The 18,567-nt window shown below is 34.4% G+C and overlaps 1 protein-coding gene across 1 annotated transcript; it reads left to right on the top strand.

The window, feature by feature from the left end:
- The first annotated feature begins 519 nt into the window (after nucleotides 1-519).
- On the top strand, nucleotides 520-13,540 carry LOC111516824 (uncharacterized). The gene is made up of 9 exons (XM_023172931.2): nucleotides 520-928; nucleotides 1,005-1,419; nucleotides 2,330-2,560; nucleotides 3,601-4,466; nucleotides 7,474-7,738; nucleotides 8,438-8,816; nucleotides 10,731-10,886; nucleotides 13,314-13,371; nucleotides 13,422-13,540. Exons 1-9 carry the CDS (start codon nucleotides 726-728, stop codon nucleotides 13,423-13,425), a joined length of 2,577 nt encoding a protein of 858 aa, XP_023028699.2. The 5' UTR covers nucleotides 520-725; the 3' UTR covers nucleotides 13,426-13,540.
- Nucleotides 13,541-18,567: the final 5,027 nt, after the last annotated feature.

Here is an 18,567-nt window from a genome sequence, read left to right as displayed (position 1 = left end):
CGATGTCAAAACTCAAAGCGCCAAAGAGTTTGCTATCTCGCCTTCCTAAGATGCATGTTTTTCAGTGAGAAATTTTTTTCTCCACTTTTTTTTATGATCAGCTTGTTTATTGTTTTGTGTTGATAGCTAGGCTAGTGTAACTAGTATTTGCTATGTCACTTTTTATATCCATATACATGATAAAATGGATTGCTTGTGACGTCATTTTTACATATATTTACATGCAATCACACAACGTCTTGACCACTGAGTCACACCACCATCTGACGAATCAAATCTTAAAATTTTCACATTAAATTTGGAATACATACATAAAACATCATGACGTATTTGACACTAAGTGTATGACTGATGTCATACGGCGCCGAAGGGAAGTAAAGACCGTAAAAAAAGAGAAGAGGGAGAAGATGAGTGACGTAAATGCCACGACGTGAATCTTTTTATCTTTTTTTAGTTGTTGTAGTCAAGGTTCTCACTTCAATGACCATTATATATTATGACGCCACTGTTTATATCTTTAAATTTGAAATAACCGTTACCAACGGATGTCTGTTTATGCTTCGTGATGTCTATATGTTTTGATATTTGAAAATTGTTTGACATTTCCATCTTTATGTATTTGAACTTTATACAAATGGATTATTCAACTTTGTTTTTCCTGATCTGAAATAAGAAAATTGTGCTTAAGGCAGTAGTGAGAGAGAAATCAAGAAATAAGTCTAAAAATGGTGAAAAGCAAGCGAGAATTGACCACTCCTCGAAGGAGAAATTCTTTGTCCAAACAACGTATTTTGGATCGAACTATTTCCAAAGTCGTTTCTCGCCCTAATTCTGGTACGAGTACTTCACGAACACCTGCCGTAGCAAACATCAAAGTTGTGGTGAGGGTTCGTCCACCAAATGGATCTGAACGAGAAGAAAATTGTAGGTAGGTACCATCAAGCATCTTATGTACTTGACAGGGTATCTTTGAATGCAATAAAATTTTCTATGGGATTTTACAGAATTGTTGTCAAAGTTGTGGATGATCAGATGCTCATTTTTGACCCTAAAGAAGACACCCAAGGTTTTTTCTTCCATGGCGTTCAACAGAAAGGCCGAGATCTTCTTAAAAAATCTCACAAGGACATGAAATTCATTTTTGACAAAGTATTTCCTGAGAATGTGACTACTGAAGAAGTTTTCAAGGACAGTACTTATACGTTGATAGATTCGCTGATGGATGGCTTCAATTGCTCAGTTTTTGCCTATGGAGCCACTGGTGCTGGTAAAACATTCACGATGACTGGTAAAGCTGACTGCCCTGGCATTACATATCTCACAATGACTGAACTATTTAGAAAACAAAGTGAACTCAGTGTTGAACGAGATTTTGAACTGGGCATAACTTATTTGGAAGTTTACAATGAACTTGTAAAGGTATGTGCGTTACCATCTTATTTGATTTTTCGCCTGCTTTGTTTATCATCATGTGATAAACAATAATGAAAAATATTTACAAAAACAAGCTATCAGAGGTCTAATTGGATTAATACATATAAGAGTAATTATACCCTTTATTATAAGGGTTGCTATTGGAATTGTAAATCATTTAGCAGACTCCGCTGTATACTATTTAGAATGATTTCACTTTCCTAATCTTTGAGAAAGGTTTTTTTGTGAGATTAGTATTTGGAAAAAACTTTTGGCTTTCTATTTCTCCATCATTCATAGCGATGCTACACTAGGTAATACATTGAAGAGTATTGATATTAAATTTATATAGGCAATTTATAAAGGACAATTTACTGGCTGAATATACAGTGTATATTATGCTATAACTTTTTGGATTGCTCTTTATTGTCTAGATTTCAAATTTATTCATTTTTTGTTTGTGGAAGGTTTAAAAGCCAAAAAATATGGAAAATATTTTGCCTCATTTAGATTATCGAAAGTTATTTTTTATTTTATGGAACTACTTTTTTTTGTTTTTTTATATCAGAAGAAGCAGTAACTGATGCCAAAGTCAAAAAGCTATTGATGAAAATCACAAGATGCAGATTTTACTGATCACACTGTATAAAAAGTTTCAATGTTTCCAATCAGTTCGTAGTTATTAACTCGAAGTACTTGTAGAGAAAATCAACCAAGTGGCTTTCCCATTTTATGTTACAGTTCTTCAACGAACTTTGACAACTAACTGGGATTTTTAAAATCTCATTTGTTTACGTATTCTTTTAGACTTCTATAAACTCTTTTTTATGCAGTAAATAATTCTAAAACGTTTTGGAAAGTTATTTGTAAATATTTCACTTCAGAACCGAGTGTACAAATGTTCAATTTTTTCAAGGATTTGTTGAACCCTGGGGTACCTTTGAATTTGAGAGAAGATGCTAAGTACGGGGTTACAGTTGCAGGAATAAAGTTGTATCAGATAAAAAGTCCAGATGAATTGTTCAATCTCCTAGAGCAAGGAAATAAAAACAGAACCCAACATCCTACTGACGCAAATGCAGAAAGTTCCAGATCACATGCGGTTTTCCAGGTTTACATCAAGATGACAATCAAAGGCACTAAAGAGGTATTATACATTGATCTCACCTTAGTTTTCCAGGAATAAAAATTTCAATTCGATAGGTATGGGGCATCAAATTGTAAATATATGACATTATTTTTCATTCATATGAATGAATTATTCTCCAAAAATTAAAGAAAAAAGTTTCCATAAACAGTAAATGCATTTTCACTGTATTAGGGAGCAGGTAAAATCACCAGATATATTATTTATTTATTCAACGGCAAAGCCAATTTACAAAAACATATATAGTGTGAGGAACTACAAAGTTTTTTGAATGTTCATGGCTGCTGTCTACATTACAATTTACAATTTTACAAAATATTTAGCGAAGTGTGGAATACAAAATATTAATAAATCCTTATGACTAGTGATTACATTACTAAAATATGAAACAAATCTGGTACTTACAAAGAAAATGGTAAGGTAAATAAAAGCTTTGAAAACTCTATAGCCTTTTCAATTGATTTTTAAAGACCTGAAGTGATACAATAAACAGATCTAAGTTATTGTGGTATCAATTTCCTAGCTTCAGAATATGAGGAATCGGACTGATCAAAGCATAATTGTTATGGAAAAAATTTATATGAAAAATATCAGGATTTCTTGTATCTTTTTGTTTGATATGAAAAGCTACTAGTTGAAGTGGTTCTAGGCAGTTTATCTCACTATCTATTGATTTGAAGAGGAAACTCAAGTTCATAGAAATTCTCCTATCTTCCAATCATTTTATATTTAATTTGGTTAAGAGTTGACTGTACTCATATTCCTTTAGAAGCGCAATTCCTTAAGAATTTCTTTCGAACATTCTCAATCAAATCGATATTTACATTATAGTATGGGTTCCATATAACCGAACAATATTCAAGAATGGATCTTACGAAAGCACAATATAAAATATTTTTTGTTTTAATTGAAAAATCAGTAGAAATTCTCGAGACAAAACCTAGCATTTTGAGAGTTTTTGCCACAATTTCAGACACTTGAAGATAAAAATTTAGACAAGTTTGGTATAATAAATGAATTTTAATACAATTTTTTTTCAGCTCCGTACCGCCAAGCTCAGCATGATTGACCTGGCAGGCAGCGAAAGGGGATCTGCCACTGGTTTCGCGGGAGCTCGTTTCACTGAGGGGGCCAACATCAATAAATCTCTCCTTGCTCTTGGGAACTGCATAAACAGCCTTGCTGACGGTCATCGTCATGTACCCTATAGGGATTCTAAGCTTACCAGACTCCTCAAAGACAGCCTTGGCGGCAACTGCCAAACCGTAATGATAGCCAACGTATCTCCCTCTTCGTTGACCTTCGAAGACACCTACAACACCCTGAAATACGCCACGAGGGCCAAAAAAATAAAATCCAACATGAAGAGGAACATAGTGAACGTAGAAGCTCACGTGGGGCAGTACATCAAGATGATTGAAGACTTGAAACAGGAAAATAGTGCTTTGAAAAAAGAATTGGAGGATAGTAAAAAAAGAGAGTGCGATAACAGTGACGTGAAAGAGATGGAGGGACTGAGAGAGGAGATAAACGAATTGAAGATTCAATTGAAAGAAGAAATGAGCAAGAAGAGTGAAAGTAACCTACAGAAGGAGTGCGAAAGACTGAGGATCCAGTGCGACTTATTGAGCAGACAGTTGAACAGCAATACCGACCAACCTGAAGGAGGTGAATCGGAAGGCAACAACAATTTAATGAAACGCTTGGAATCAATTCGCCATAATGGTCACTCGGTGAAAAAGGAGAGAACTTTCGTGAAGGATCTTTTGGACAATATCGGAGATGACGGAGGGGGTGCAGATGAGTTGATTTTGAATGAAATCAAAGCATTGATAGAAGAGAAGCGAGAGTATTTGGAGCGGCAGTTTCAGTTGGAAAAAACCGAGTCTGGTACATATTTGCAAAGGTGAGATTTGGCTGACTACAGTAATGATAGAAATTTATTCTGGGTTGTCCATAAATTATTTGCCTTCTATGATGCCCCACATTCCCATGAACAATCACGAGTTGTTTCTGAGCCTTTGTGGCATTAAACATATTAATAATAGTAACAACAGAAATATACAGTTTTATGAGGGAATATAATAGCATAAATATTATGAAACAATGACTGAAGGTAAATTCCAAAGCTGTATTGAATAATTTCTCTTCCGCGATAGCTCTAAAATAGAATGTAACTGTGTCAAAGCTATTTCCCGGGTTTTTTGCCTGACGTTTCGTATTCCACCGCTGTAAACATTATCAAAGGCAATGAGGTAATTTTTGAAGTGCTCCAGTAGTTCTCAATGTTGAAACTACAATGCTGGAGTTTGTCTCCTGTTTTATAATGTCATAGTGGCTACGTTTCTCTTGATTGCTGACCTTGCTTGTGTACAATTAACGACAGGTAGCCAGATTTTATTTATGTTCATTGCCTCTGTCTTTCTATTGAAATTATTCTTGTGTTTCTGAATTTCTATTGCCTCTCTATATATTCTTGGATTGTAATTTTGAATTTTATTGAGTGTTATAGTATCTTTGAATCAGATAGGTAATTTGGGTGCCTTCTTTGGCTTATTTGTCCTATACTTCTTTTCGTGGTTCCAATGTAGACCGACTCACAGCTACAAGAAATCCGGCATACCCTGGGTATTGCTGATAGCTCTCCGGGGTCCTTAACTGACCTCAGACAGATAGTTTTTGTTGGCCTAAATATTGGTTTCACGTCGTGTTTCCCTGAAACTCTCCCAATTCGGTCTATAACATTTTTGAAATAGGGAAGGAAAGGGGTTATTTTGAAATTTCTCTCCTGAGCCGTATGGCCTGCTCGAATTCTACTTCGCTGTACCCATTCCCTTTGAAGGCATTTTTTAGGTCATTCAATTCCTCAGATTCACATATATGTCATGCTCTCCCAACCAACGTTTTAATTACCCCTGTCGTTTGTTGTGGCTGGTGGTTTTGTGTTAGCCCCTCTTTTGTTGTGGCTGGTGGTTAGAGTTTCCATGCAAATACTTGTATGTGTGTGTTAGTTTCCTGTACACTCTGTGGCCCAATGTACCCATGGATTTCTTGAGTTAAGATTTAATGAAAAATTGTTTACTGTCTCACCATCTTGCCATACCTCGACAGTTGTCTTGAATTTAGTAGCATAATGTATTCTACGAAAAAGTTGATTTGTGAAAATAATCAAACTTAGTTTGTAAATTTTGAAAATTTCAGTTTGTCAAGTCGTTTGAAAATTATTATTCTTCATAGTCTGTACGCTGCTCGACATCAACTGAATTGTCACTTCTGTTTTTCATTTGTATTTGAAAAAAAAATCAATTAAATTCAATTCAATTTACTTGTGATGCACTGTTTGGAACCTTTGGTGTAGTAATTAATATTACTGGAGTTTTTTTCCAACACCGAATCGTTATTTTCAACACCTCGACGTGTTTCGATTCCCAAGTAATCATCTTCAAGATACACGTCACAAATTACATATAGGTAGACATTTCACGTTTGAAAATGACAATTTTAAAAATACAATGAATAAATTAAAATATATTATTGAATAAAAGTATCCAAATAACTGTAATAAAATTCATCAATATTATAAAACATTTTCGACAACAGAAAAGTTTTGAGATGGTTTCTGAATTTGAAGTCATTAGTTTCCTTCTTAATTGATTCCAGGAGCTTATTGTAAATTCTTACACCATCGGAGATGGGTCTTCTATGAGAGTTACATTCAAATTATTTCGAAGTGTTTTTAGATATAGTTAAATCTGGTTGAGTAACTCTGATCATTACTATGAATGCTAATGCTTTTTTTACACGCTTTATATTAGCTTCACCTGTATGTATGTATGTTTGTTTGTATGTATGTTTGTTTGTATGTATGTTTGTTTGTATGTATGTTTGTTTGTTTGTAACTCTCAAGCTTGGGATCTGTATTGACAGAATTATTGCTAGATCTATTCGCGGGCAGATGGCGCTGTACGTAACTATCTATTATTGCTTGATCTGTTTGCGGGCAGATGACGATGTACGTAACTATCAATTATTGCTTGAGCTATTCGCGGGCAGATGCGGCTATATGTAACCTCCTTGATAGGTTGTTCAAAAGAAAATCAAAATAAAAAACATATTTTAAGAATTATAAGTGTTAGCGAAATTTTGTACTACAGATGAAATATTTAAATATTTATAATTACCCGTGATTCAGTACAGAAAAATGTTTCGAATGAAATGAAAGATACATTTTAAAATCTAATTCGATTATTTGAAAGCAAACCAGAATATGGATTTCAACAATGAAAACTTTATCGTAAATTGTGCACCTATAAAATTCAAATCAAAAGATTGATTTGAAAAATAAAATTATTCACTGAAAAAATATTTTTAGTCCAATAATATTTTGAATGAAACTTCAAATCAAAACATCAAGACTGAATTGTTTTTTAAAATTATTACTGTTGAAGATTTATAATACTAGTGACTAGAACTTAAAAAAAAATATTTTTGATAATAAATCGGACTAAAAAGTGAAAAGTAAATATAGTTTAAAAAAACTAAAAAACATGCCTTTAAAGAACATCGAACTACAAAGTTAAAAATAATTTTTTTTAATAAGCTTATTGTAAATATGTTTAAATATGTTATTGTTTTAGGCTTATTAAAAAATATTTTTAATTTTTTTGTTCAATGTTTTTATGTTTTCTCATTGTTTTAGTTCTACTTCTCCCATTTTAATTTCTATGTTTTCAATCCTTCCTTGTCTAGAGTGAAATATTGAAAAATTTGTTTTACCAGTATTGACATACAATTTGTTTGTTGAGAACCAAAGTCTGTTGAAGATCTGCACAATTAGTTGGAGATATATTGGGATACAAAATAAAAATTGAAGCAGACAAAATTCTTCTGAAAAGCAATATATTTATTTTCAGATGCCTCAAAGAGGAAACTGATGCAAGACTGAGTGATATTTGTGTGAATACCCCAGAAAAACAAGACGCTCGTAAGAAAATCAATATGGCCATTGATAGACTCAAGAAAAAAGAGACCGCTTTGAAAGGTGACCTGGACCAAGTAGAAGATTGTATAAGTAACTTAGAACAAAAAATTGAGAAAATGAAAAATAAATATCCTGAAATTGAAAGGTTTTTGAAGGAGGAGGTGCTCAAATTGTCCGCTTTACGTTTGAAACACAAAGTAAGTAAATTGCGTTCAGATTTTTTTTTAACATGAATGTCGATCTGAAATAGTTCAAGAATATTAAAACAGACGCATTGAAAAGTGCTCAGGATTATTTTATGAAGCAGACTATGAAAAGCAGACATTAATTTCATTTGGTTGATACAACCAACTGATAGACCGGTTTAGGAGTACTTGCCCCATCATCAGTGTGAACCGTCTGAGTATCACGACGAAACAAATATAACTCCAGCTAGTCATGAACTCTTTCTGCAGTTGGCTCAGTGGAATGTCCTCTGCGCCACTTGCAGACAGAGCCACAAACACATACTCTGGGGTGGGAGTCGGAATAATGATTAATATTTCAGAGAGGTGCATATGACATGCTCTGGTTTCTGATGAGACCATGCCCGGTACTGATGATGGGACAAGTACCCCGAAACTGGTCTATCGGTTGGTCTTATTGACCAAATGATATTAATTTCTGCTTTTCTTGCGACGAATCTTCTAAATCGAAGACGTTGCACGAAGGTGTCTGATGGGGTTACTTCAACTCTCTGCGCGGCATTGGCTGGGTTAGTTGTTGTTTTTCTGTTGGGTATCTGCCACACGTACCTACAAAGTCGTAGGTCTACATGAGAGACAACGGGTAAGGTGTTTTCACCTGAACCTATAGCATGTCAAATGCACGGTGTTTTCATTTGCGCACTGTTTCAGCTTCAAATCCAAGAAAAGTCAAACGAACTCCTCCACAAAGACCAAGAAGAGAAAACGATGCTTCTGGAAAAGATGGGATCGACTCTGAAATCGTGGTACATGCTGCTTCAGGGTCACGGTTTTGCGTCTTCGGACATCGTCCAGCACTACCACGAAATAGTGATGAGTTTTCAAGGCAGAAAAAACATAAAATGGAAAGAGGCTGTCGATTCAGGCACGAGCTCCATGGCGAGTATTCCCGAAGCGGATAAAGAAGTGAGGGCTGTCGGTAACAAGCGAAAGATCGAAGAGAATCCGCCAGAAAATCTCGACGATACTTTCACGTTACCCGTCGTGTTTTCTCCGAGACCGAGGAAAACCGAACAAGTCATGTCAAAAGGTGGGATTGGATATAGTTATCTAGGCGCTATCGTTATGGAATTGTTTCACGGTGTTTTCTTTAACGTTACCGTTAAAAAAACTTGACGTGTATCCAACTGCTGAAACATTAAATTTTTCTTGAAAGTGTTGCCGTTTTTACTGGAGAGCTTTATTCTAAATGGGTTACATCATTAATTTAAAAAAAAAGTGGGATACCGCAAGGATCAATTCTCGGACCTTCTGTTCCTTATATACGGGGCTAAAGTAATTTTTTTTTTTGGAAAATAACAAATATTTGCCGATGAAACGCTTCCATTTACAGTGGAAATGGCATGCAAGAAATGGGGAATGTTCCTCAATTTGGGTTATTACAGCAAATGCAATTTTGAACAAAATAAAGTTGAGTTTAATTCATGAGTTTTTCAAATTCACTTCGAAAAGTATTGAAATTGATGTTTCAAAGGTTGGGTTTTAATTTTTAAAGGGATTTGTTTCTAATTCACATATTGGCAACAACGCCTATATCGAGTTGAAATAATTTATACGTACCTAGATATTCTACTTTAAAAAAGGAAAATTATCTTTATAAATCAACAATTAGGGCAAAATATAAATTATAGTTCAATACCACCTCCACAAGCCACATGAATAACAGTTGTTTTGTTACTTATTTATATAGAGGAAGATGGGCTATGTGCACAAAATGTCATATGTCACAGAATGTCTCGGAACTCGGAACATAAGTAAACAGAAGACCACGCCTCTGAAATATGTCATCTTTGTTTGTCTCATACAGGTAACAGATTGATTGTCCTTTATTAGCTATAACCGATGTTGCCAAATGGTGAAATAGGAACGAATCCCTTTAAATGTTGAATGCATTATTTCATTCCTCTTTTTTAAGTATTTGAATAATTTTTTAAAGAAAAAGGTTGAAATGAAAAGGTTTAGAATGGGTTGTTTTAGAGCTCTTTTATGAAAACTACTTGATTTTCGTCAGGAGGAACATTCCCCATTGAAATTCAAAAAATCAAATATCATTATGGCTCCCTGTCTTTAGTTATCACTAACTTTTCAGAATCTTCTTTCAAATTCCATAATGAAAATATCGTGGTACATAGGACAGTATTTGATATTTTCAAACAATAAGACGGAAAAGAGCTTCTATTATTGGAATTTTATTTATTTATGTGCCACCTCCAGTTGGAAGTTATCCATATATATATTTCGTACCAACAAAATACTTTAAAGCAACGTCCAATATTATTATCACTTGTATATTCAAACTATACTACAAAGAGCTCACAATCAAACTTGTAAAAACCAAGGAAATGATTAGATTTGTCACTTTTCTTAAATTCAAATTATGCACCTTCAATAATTTAGTCAAAAATAAGCTCAAAACATTCAAATTTGCTTTCGAATACTAATAGTGACCAAACATTCAACAAGATATTCAGGCAATACAAAATTAATGGAAATGAAAACAAATATTAGGCAAAGCTCGACTTATTATAAAGGTATCAGTATCAGTGCTGATCTACTTTTTCTTTTATTTATAGTTTTGATTTTTTTCGTACTATAAACATGCTTTGTTTTTTGGAAAAATAAATTCGTTATTATTATCATTATTAGGCTCCAGTTTGCATGTTAGATCTAATATAAATCTTACTCATGTATGCAAAAAACCCGAAAGAAAAAAATATCACTATATAAACATTTGCATTTCACTTTCTTTATTTGCCTAACCTCTCATATGAAGAGCTAAATACATAGAATCTCTGCAATAATTTGATTTTCGCTTTCAACCCCAATTAGACTACATGTGGGAATCCCCCAAGCGTCTCCTTTTTGTCAGACTAGGAACCAATGACAATTGACTGACTGACCGTTGTTTGAGCTATATTTTCACGGAAATTGTCATTTGTTTCAGTTCTGAAGCCTCCCCCTACTAAGAGGTTAGCAAATTATCCAACTCGGTCGCCTAGGAATAAAGAGAATAAAACATATAGGAGGCCATTCGACACTACCAAAAGTGTGGCAGCTGCAAAAGCCATAGTCGCAGCTAAAACAAATTCAGGATTGAGAGGTATGTACTAAAGAGCATTCGTGACATTAGAAGGAAAGTATGCAGGCTTTGAATGAAATAACTGTGATAAAGTTAGTTTGTATGCTTTTTTATAAGCATATTAGTGCCATTCTTGGAATTTTATTTATGAATCACACATCAGTGTGATTCATAACACAGGTCTGCAAAAAAACTTTTTAAAAAATTGTTTCGATTTCGTTAACTGATCTTTATGTAGTTTTTTGCGCTGATTTCAAAAATGACATTTGTTTTTATCTATCACGTAAGGTTTGCCTACAAAATAAGGATGAAATAATTGATAAAGTACAAAAAAAACGAGGAATTGTGGATATATTTTTATTATTTTAACATGAAGTAAAAGCAAACAAAAAAACAATGCTAGATAGTTAAACTAAGCATAATAGTGATACACAAGTGTTTGCAAAGTGATTATAAGTCTTTGTAAAAACGTTTTCTTTTTCCCGTCAAAGCTTCTTTTGGTACTTTTTCGGCTGTGTTCTTGTGAATTGTCCCTTTTTAACATCCAAGAGTAGTCTGCCATCATGTTAACATCCACCGACCTTGGTATCTGCGTTCCATTTCTTTTATGTCTTGATGGAACCGTTCTCCTTGTTCCTCACTTATAGCCCCTAGATTTTCGGGAAAGTAGTCCAGATATGAGTGAAGGAAATGGACTTTGACACTCATGTTGCAGTCCAACATTTTGTAGTTTCGTATCAATTCAGCAACCGAAGTTTTGTAGTTTGGGTCTTTTTTGTTTCCAAGAAAGCCTGTTATTTCTTTCATTTCCATTTTAGTGACAAAGCTTTCATCTTTTAAAAGTTTTCTTATGTCAGACCCAACGAAGACTCCTTCTTTTAGTTTAACATCGGATAGATCAGGAAACTTTTTAGAAAGATACTTGAAACAATCTCCTTCTTTGTCTGATGCTTTCACAAACTGTTTCATTAGCCCCAATTTGATATGGAGTGGTAGAAGTAAGATTTATTTAGGATCCACTAAACTTTGTTTTTCAACATTTTCAACTCCAGGAATAAGACCCTTTCTTATTGGTCACACCCGCTTGACATAGTGTTGTTTCCTGTCACGGCTATCCTATTCACATGGGAATCATGGAAACTTAGTGTAACCACTTTGTTGACCTAGTAACATTGAAATAACTTTCAGATCTCCACAAATGGTCCACTTATGATCAGAGTAGCTGAGCTTATTAAGAACAAATTCAAGATTTTCGTAGCATTCTTTCAAATGGGCCGAGTGTCCAACAGGCACAGAAGAATATTGGTTCCCATTGTGAAGAAGTACAGCTTTCAAACTTCTTTTTGATGAATCGATGAAAAGTCTCCATTTCTCTGGTTCATAAGTTATGTTGAACATTTCCATGACGCCGGGTACATTGTTGCAGAAAACTAAGTCATCCTCTTGTGTAAAAAAAAGGAACAAATTCCCTTTCTCTAAATCGGTACCATGAAAATGAAACACCGAAGGCTAACATATGTCTTTCTTTAAGTCTACACCCTAAAATTTCTGCTGAGTTCTTTAGGAGGCCCAGATCTCGTACTAAATCGTTCAAGTCTGATTGAGAGAAAAGTTGAAGGTCATCGGTACCTGGATCGTGGCTGTCGCTACTGCTACTATGTGTTTTTGCGTCTAAATCGTCTCAAATGTTGTCCAAGGTATCCGGAGGTGAAGGAATAGGCAAGTTAGGTCCATGAGGAACAGGGCGACTGCTGAACGTATATTGGTGGGGAATGAAATATCCTTTCTGTTTTTTAAATTGAAACCTTGCACTGAACAAGAACAAAAATAACAGCTCCATAATTCAGACTCAATTTACCGCTTATATAGGCTATATAATACAGAAACATCGAACCCATACCGAACCTAAAAATTTCAGGTGAAATTTGTGACTAATCTATAGGTGATACATTTTTTTTACTATTTTTTCCTTAATCTGCACACAAAATACTGTTAAAATCACTAGTTGAATATCCTAAAATGTTTTTATCGCAGACCTTTGTAATCTGTCAAAATTAATATTTAAAAACAAATTAAAAGTAATTCCATAAAAGTCTCTTTCAAAATCATTGAATGATTTCTTGTATCTATTACTAATATGACTTCTGTTTTCATTTATATCTTCCATAAAATTTTTCATGGAATTCGTCTTTGGTGGATATTAACTACATAATAGAATAGGACATAATAGAAGCAAATGAGTTGCATTGAAAAAAAATTATGAGGCGAAATACCTCACGAGTCAGTTCTTGGGCCTATCATCTTTGATGTCTACATCAATGACCCGGCCAAATACTTTTGAAAGCCGTGTTATAGTACTAATACTTTATTTTTCATCCACTAATTAATTTTTCTAAAACGTTTTCATCTCATTGTATTTCTATTGTGTGATGACCGTTTTTTTTTCAGGAACAGCAAAAACGCCCACCAAGCCATTGTCTTTAGCAGATCGTCCCAGATTTAGAAGGTAAATAAGTTCTTAACAAACTGCAAATTCTAATTTCTGTTATTTTTTAGTTGAAATCTTTTTCATAATGTGTTTACTGGATATATTTTTGCAATAATTAAAATATTTATTTTACTTTTATATAAGATTTGAGTTTTATTGTAAATAAATTGCTTCTACACTTTTTTAACTGTCACTTTTATTGAAATCTATCTACTGAGTAAAATGCAGTTACAATAATCAGTTATTGAAACCATGTGGGTGTGGAAGGTTGAAAAATGGGTTTTGCTTTTTTCATTTGAAAGCTACTCACTCAATCGACTGCTGTGTGAACCGGTGGTTCAAGCCGCCAGGCCGGACGATCAATTTTCACTTTCTATCGTACTACCCGTGCTAAGAATTGCACGTTAAAAAGGTAAGACCTCGGTAATCCTCTGCTCTCACGAGTTTCTACTTCTGAGAATTGTCGTTCCTAGGGGAGGGGGGGCAGCTGGTTAACTTGTGTGACTGACAAAGTCTTACCTTGTTCCATTAGAAAACGTAATTTTGGAGTACCGCAAGGATCTATTCATGGTCCTCTCCTCTTTTCAATATTCATTAACAATTCGCCTATAAAGGACTCCGATAAATTATTAGCTGATGGTAAGTGTTTTTGAGCACTGGATAAGCAATTATGTCAAGAACAGGTCACATATAGTTAAAATCAAAAACTTTGAATCAGAAGATATCTTGGTATCTTCTGGAGTGTCATTTAGGCCCCCTGCTGTTTACTCTATTTATAAATGATGTAATTCAAATCATTACTGTAAATTCCTGCTGTTTGCTGATTACCTTAAGCTATATCGAAAGTATTGAAGATTGTCATAAGATACAGGATGATATCAATTCTCTATATGTTTGGGATGTCGTTAAATCAAGGAAAATGCTTTTGTATAACGTTTGCTAGAATAAAAAATGTCAATCTAAAACGGATCAGTGAAATAAGAGATTTGAGTATAATTTTTTATGTGAACCTTTCATTCATCACCCACGTCAACACCACCATCAATAAAGCTTTTAAACTTATTGGTTTTGTTTTCCGAAATTGTAAGGATCTAACAGTAGATGCCACCATAATTCTTTACCTAGCATATTTTGGAGTATGTGACACCAATCTGGTCTCCTCGTTATATTGTACATACAGTGCTTTTCTTTAATGTCCCCCTTTTATTTTTTGAACGGGTCAACTCAAAAAATTGAAATCTGGGATAATGAAATGAATGCATGAATACTTTATTTTGAAGTGAAATTGACAGATGAAACTTTCATGATGGCGACTGGGCGCTAACTGGGAAAAAACTGAATGGAAAAGGGGGTCTTGTGACACATCTTTTTGAAGCTCCTGACAAATGCTTCACAACCCTAGAATACAGCATGACTCACGGTCGATGGTAGGTTAGACGTTTCTGGAAAATGCAAAGCATGATTTTTCTGAAAATTTCACCTCTCACATTTCCTTACCTGTATATCATGTATGTCATCTTGAAGCATTTTTCACCATCTTTCAATTTATCGAGTAATATACAGGGGGTTTCATTTGAAAAAGTGAACTTTCGACTACTTTTATGCACAATGGAAATAATAGTAATTTTAGCACGCCCTGTATGATATGGAGTCGATTTCTTGGTGTTATTTGAATATTTCGAGTTTGTCCAAACTATCATCAAAATATCAACTTCTCATGAATTGAGAATACTGATGTACTTAATTTCAATTAAGGCTATGTTTTGGACCATATTTAGCACAATTTAGAGATAGAGATAGGTATAGAGATATAGATAGGTATAGAGATAGGTATAGGACATTATTAACAAAAAAGTATTAAAATACTAGAGCGATTCCAAAAATGTAATAATATACGGGGTGTTCCATTTAAATATAATTGCTAGGACTTTTTGATAGAAGTGGCAACGCCGCAATGCTTAAAATATTTTAGATCGATAGAACAGGTAAGGAAATGTGAGAGGTAAAATGTTCAGAAAAATCATGCTTTGCGTTTTTCAGGAACGTCTAACCTACCATCGACCGTGAGTCACGGTGTGTATTTCATTTGTGTATAGTATATATATAATAATGGACCTAGGATGGATCCCTGTGGTAATTATCCCCGAGATGTCATTTTCAATCAAATGTTGGGTTCTGTTTGTCAAATTGGATTTGATTAAGTCCAAAAATGTGTCTTATTTATCAAGTTTGTTGCATAAAATTTCATGGCTGACACTGTCAAATGCTTTTGACAGGTCAATACACAACTTACACAAAGTTACAGTACAATGGTCAGTCGGTAGCCAAGCGGTTCGGCGTGGGTGCTTTGTTCACTCACTCGAATTGACTGCCGTGTTGGTCGGTGGTTCAAGCCCTAGTCTGAACGATCGATCCTCACTTGCTACCGTCCAACCCGTGTTAGGAATCACACGTTAAAAGGTAAGACCTCGTTAATCCTTAGCTCGCACAAGTTTCGACTTCTGAGGGTTGTCGATCGTAGGGGTGCGACAGCTGGTTAACGGAAAAACAGATTTTAAATCATCTTTGTTCAAATGATGTAAAATTTTTTCAATGGCTTGATATATTGAATAGTAGTTAGTTTCTTCATCTCTGTTTCCTTTTTTAAATATAGCTTTAATAGATGCCACTTTCAATACTTCTGGGATAACTGCTTGTGAGAAACATACATTTATAATATAAGTCAAAGGATATGTTATTATCTCTGTTGTTTCTTTCAATAGACACATAGGAATCAGATCTTCATCAACACATTTTTTATTTTTTAGTTGTTAAATACATTCTGTTATTTCAAGCGGAGTGGTAGGTTCAAAGAAAAAAGCATCATCACATTCTTTTATTTTTGTATAATCTGGGATATTTGGTTTATTTATGTCAGGGCAAGCTTCATTAAAATACTTATTGATTTCATTCACTATGGTTTGTGAATCTTTATATTTTTTGCAAAACTTCCTAGGATATTGTTTTGAGGTAGTTAGGTTTTTTGATTAATGACCATGTAGCTTTGATTTTATTTGCGGCTTTCGTTATATATTCAGTGTTGGACATTTTTTTAGCAGCTGCAATAACTTTACTGACTTGTATCTTGATAACTTGAAATCGTTCCCATACAAACAATTTTAAATTATATATGATATCCTTCCTCACACACAAGCAGTTCACTGCTTCGTAAGTTCTTGTTGTGTTTTATTCTTGTATTGTCTAAACCAGTGTTTCCCAAACTTTTTTGCCTGGGGACCCACCTTCATTGTGGAATTTTTTTCACGACCCACCTATTGAATAATATTAAGTATTCACTATTGAGGAATACACGTCTAAAAGAAAATGGTACAGGTGATATAAATGAAGATAAAATACAAAACGAAAAAGATTTTTCATTCAGAATCTCAAAACTAAACGAATACAAAAAATTAAAAAATGGAACTTGTGTTATTAATGTGATTTGCGGAGCTGGTGCTTACGATTTACAGGAGTTGTAAGTTACAAGGGTTGGAAGCTTTAAACGCAGGTCACTTTCCACACAAAGCCTATTTCTATATTTATTTTTTAAATATTCAAAGTGGAGAATGCCCTCTCACACAAATATGTGGTTGAAAACCTCATCAGCTTTCTTTTAGGGCTATGTTCGAAAAAACTGGTTACTCTTTCCTAGCCTTTATCCAAAATGGGAGAAACAATTAAAAAGTATCAACTGTTTTTAATATGTTTCCGCGACCCACCTAAGTTGCACTTGCGACCCACCAGTGGGTCGCGACCCATAGTTTGAGAACCACTGGTCTAAACGAATTGTATTTTGATACCTTAATCAGAAAGTGAATAAAATTATTATGATTATTATTAACTGATTTGTTCTCTGACATTCAAAAAATACTTTATTTATTCGTAATACTATACAGATTTATTTACATTCACTTTTCAATATAACTAACAAAAATAAAGTCACGCTGTTCCAATTCACCATAGTTTCTACAAATTGTAAATCTTGTCTTTTTGACCACAATAACTCACTACCCGATGATACATTATACACCAATACATAAATTTCCCGCATTTGGAATAATTTTCAATCCTCTTTCAACTGCAACTCACATCACGTATCGTTCATCCTCTCATAACGAGACACGGCTCTCATAAACAGTTCCTCAACGGTAGGTTCCGAAGAACCTCTAGCTCGTATGATATTCGTAAGCCGTGCACGGTCCAAAATCACTAAGAACCCAACGACAAGCATAGCGACCATCATTACGGCTCCCATTAACACTACTTGGATTCCATAGTGAGGCATCATGAAGTGACTGTGGTGTGGAATCAGATCGCATAGTCTGTAGCTGTGATAACCGATCATATTTGCGCTGGTAGTTTCTCAGAGACTGATTTTTCATTGATTTCACTTCTACTTATAATATTAGTCATGGTTTTTGGGTATAATTTGCCTGTCTGTCAGAAGGGCAGTGTAGCATTGTTAGTTACAGTTGATGGGTTTTTATGGTGCTGAAGTACAAGGTCTGTTCAAAAAATATTCAATAATTCATCAATTTCTATTTTGTTCCCTTCAAAGAAGTCCCCCTCAGATGTAATACACTAGTGCCAGCGTTTTCACCAAACCTCTAAGAAGCTCTGATATGCACTTTTTGTTATGTCCTTGAGTTCTCTCGGCGATTCAGTTTTTATGACCTCAGTCATCGCAAAATACCGTCGTTTTATGGGTAGCTTCAATCTTGGGAACGGGAAAAAGTCGCAGGAGACCAAATCTGGTGAATACGGTGGATGAGGTATGATTACGGTGTTGTTCTTGGCCAAAAAATCACAAACAAGCAATGACGAGTAAACAGGGGATAAAATACTTACTGGCTGGAATAAAAAGCATGAAAAATTCCCCCTGTTACGACGTTTATGGATTGAACAGTTTAATATTGAGAACATTTCTGATGGTTTACTAGATCTCCTAAGCAACCTTATCAATATGCGCTTCTTGACTGGAACTTTTCCCGATGTATTCAAATCAACCAAAGTTATTCCGATCCACAAAAGTGGCGACAAGGTCAGCCCAGCAAATTACCGACCTATTTCGATAACCCCGATTATTGGAAAGTTAATGGACAAACTTGTGAAAAACAGACTAATACTGTACTTGGAAAAATATAAAATTCCAAATAGTAGACAGTTCGGTTTCAG

Source organism: Leptinotarsa decemlineata, unplaced genomic scaffold, assembly GCF_025532065.1.
Source record: "Leptinotarsa decemlineata unplaced genomic scaffold, Ldec_3_MD MMD2_P_RNA_scaffold_12, whole genome shotgun sequence".
In the NCBI taxonomy this organism is placed as follows: domain Eukaryota; kingdom Metazoa; phylum Arthropoda; class Insecta; order Coleoptera; family Chrysomelidae; genus Leptinotarsa; species Leptinotarsa decemlineata.
This window is presented reverse-complemented; position numbering and strand designations above follow the sequence as displayed.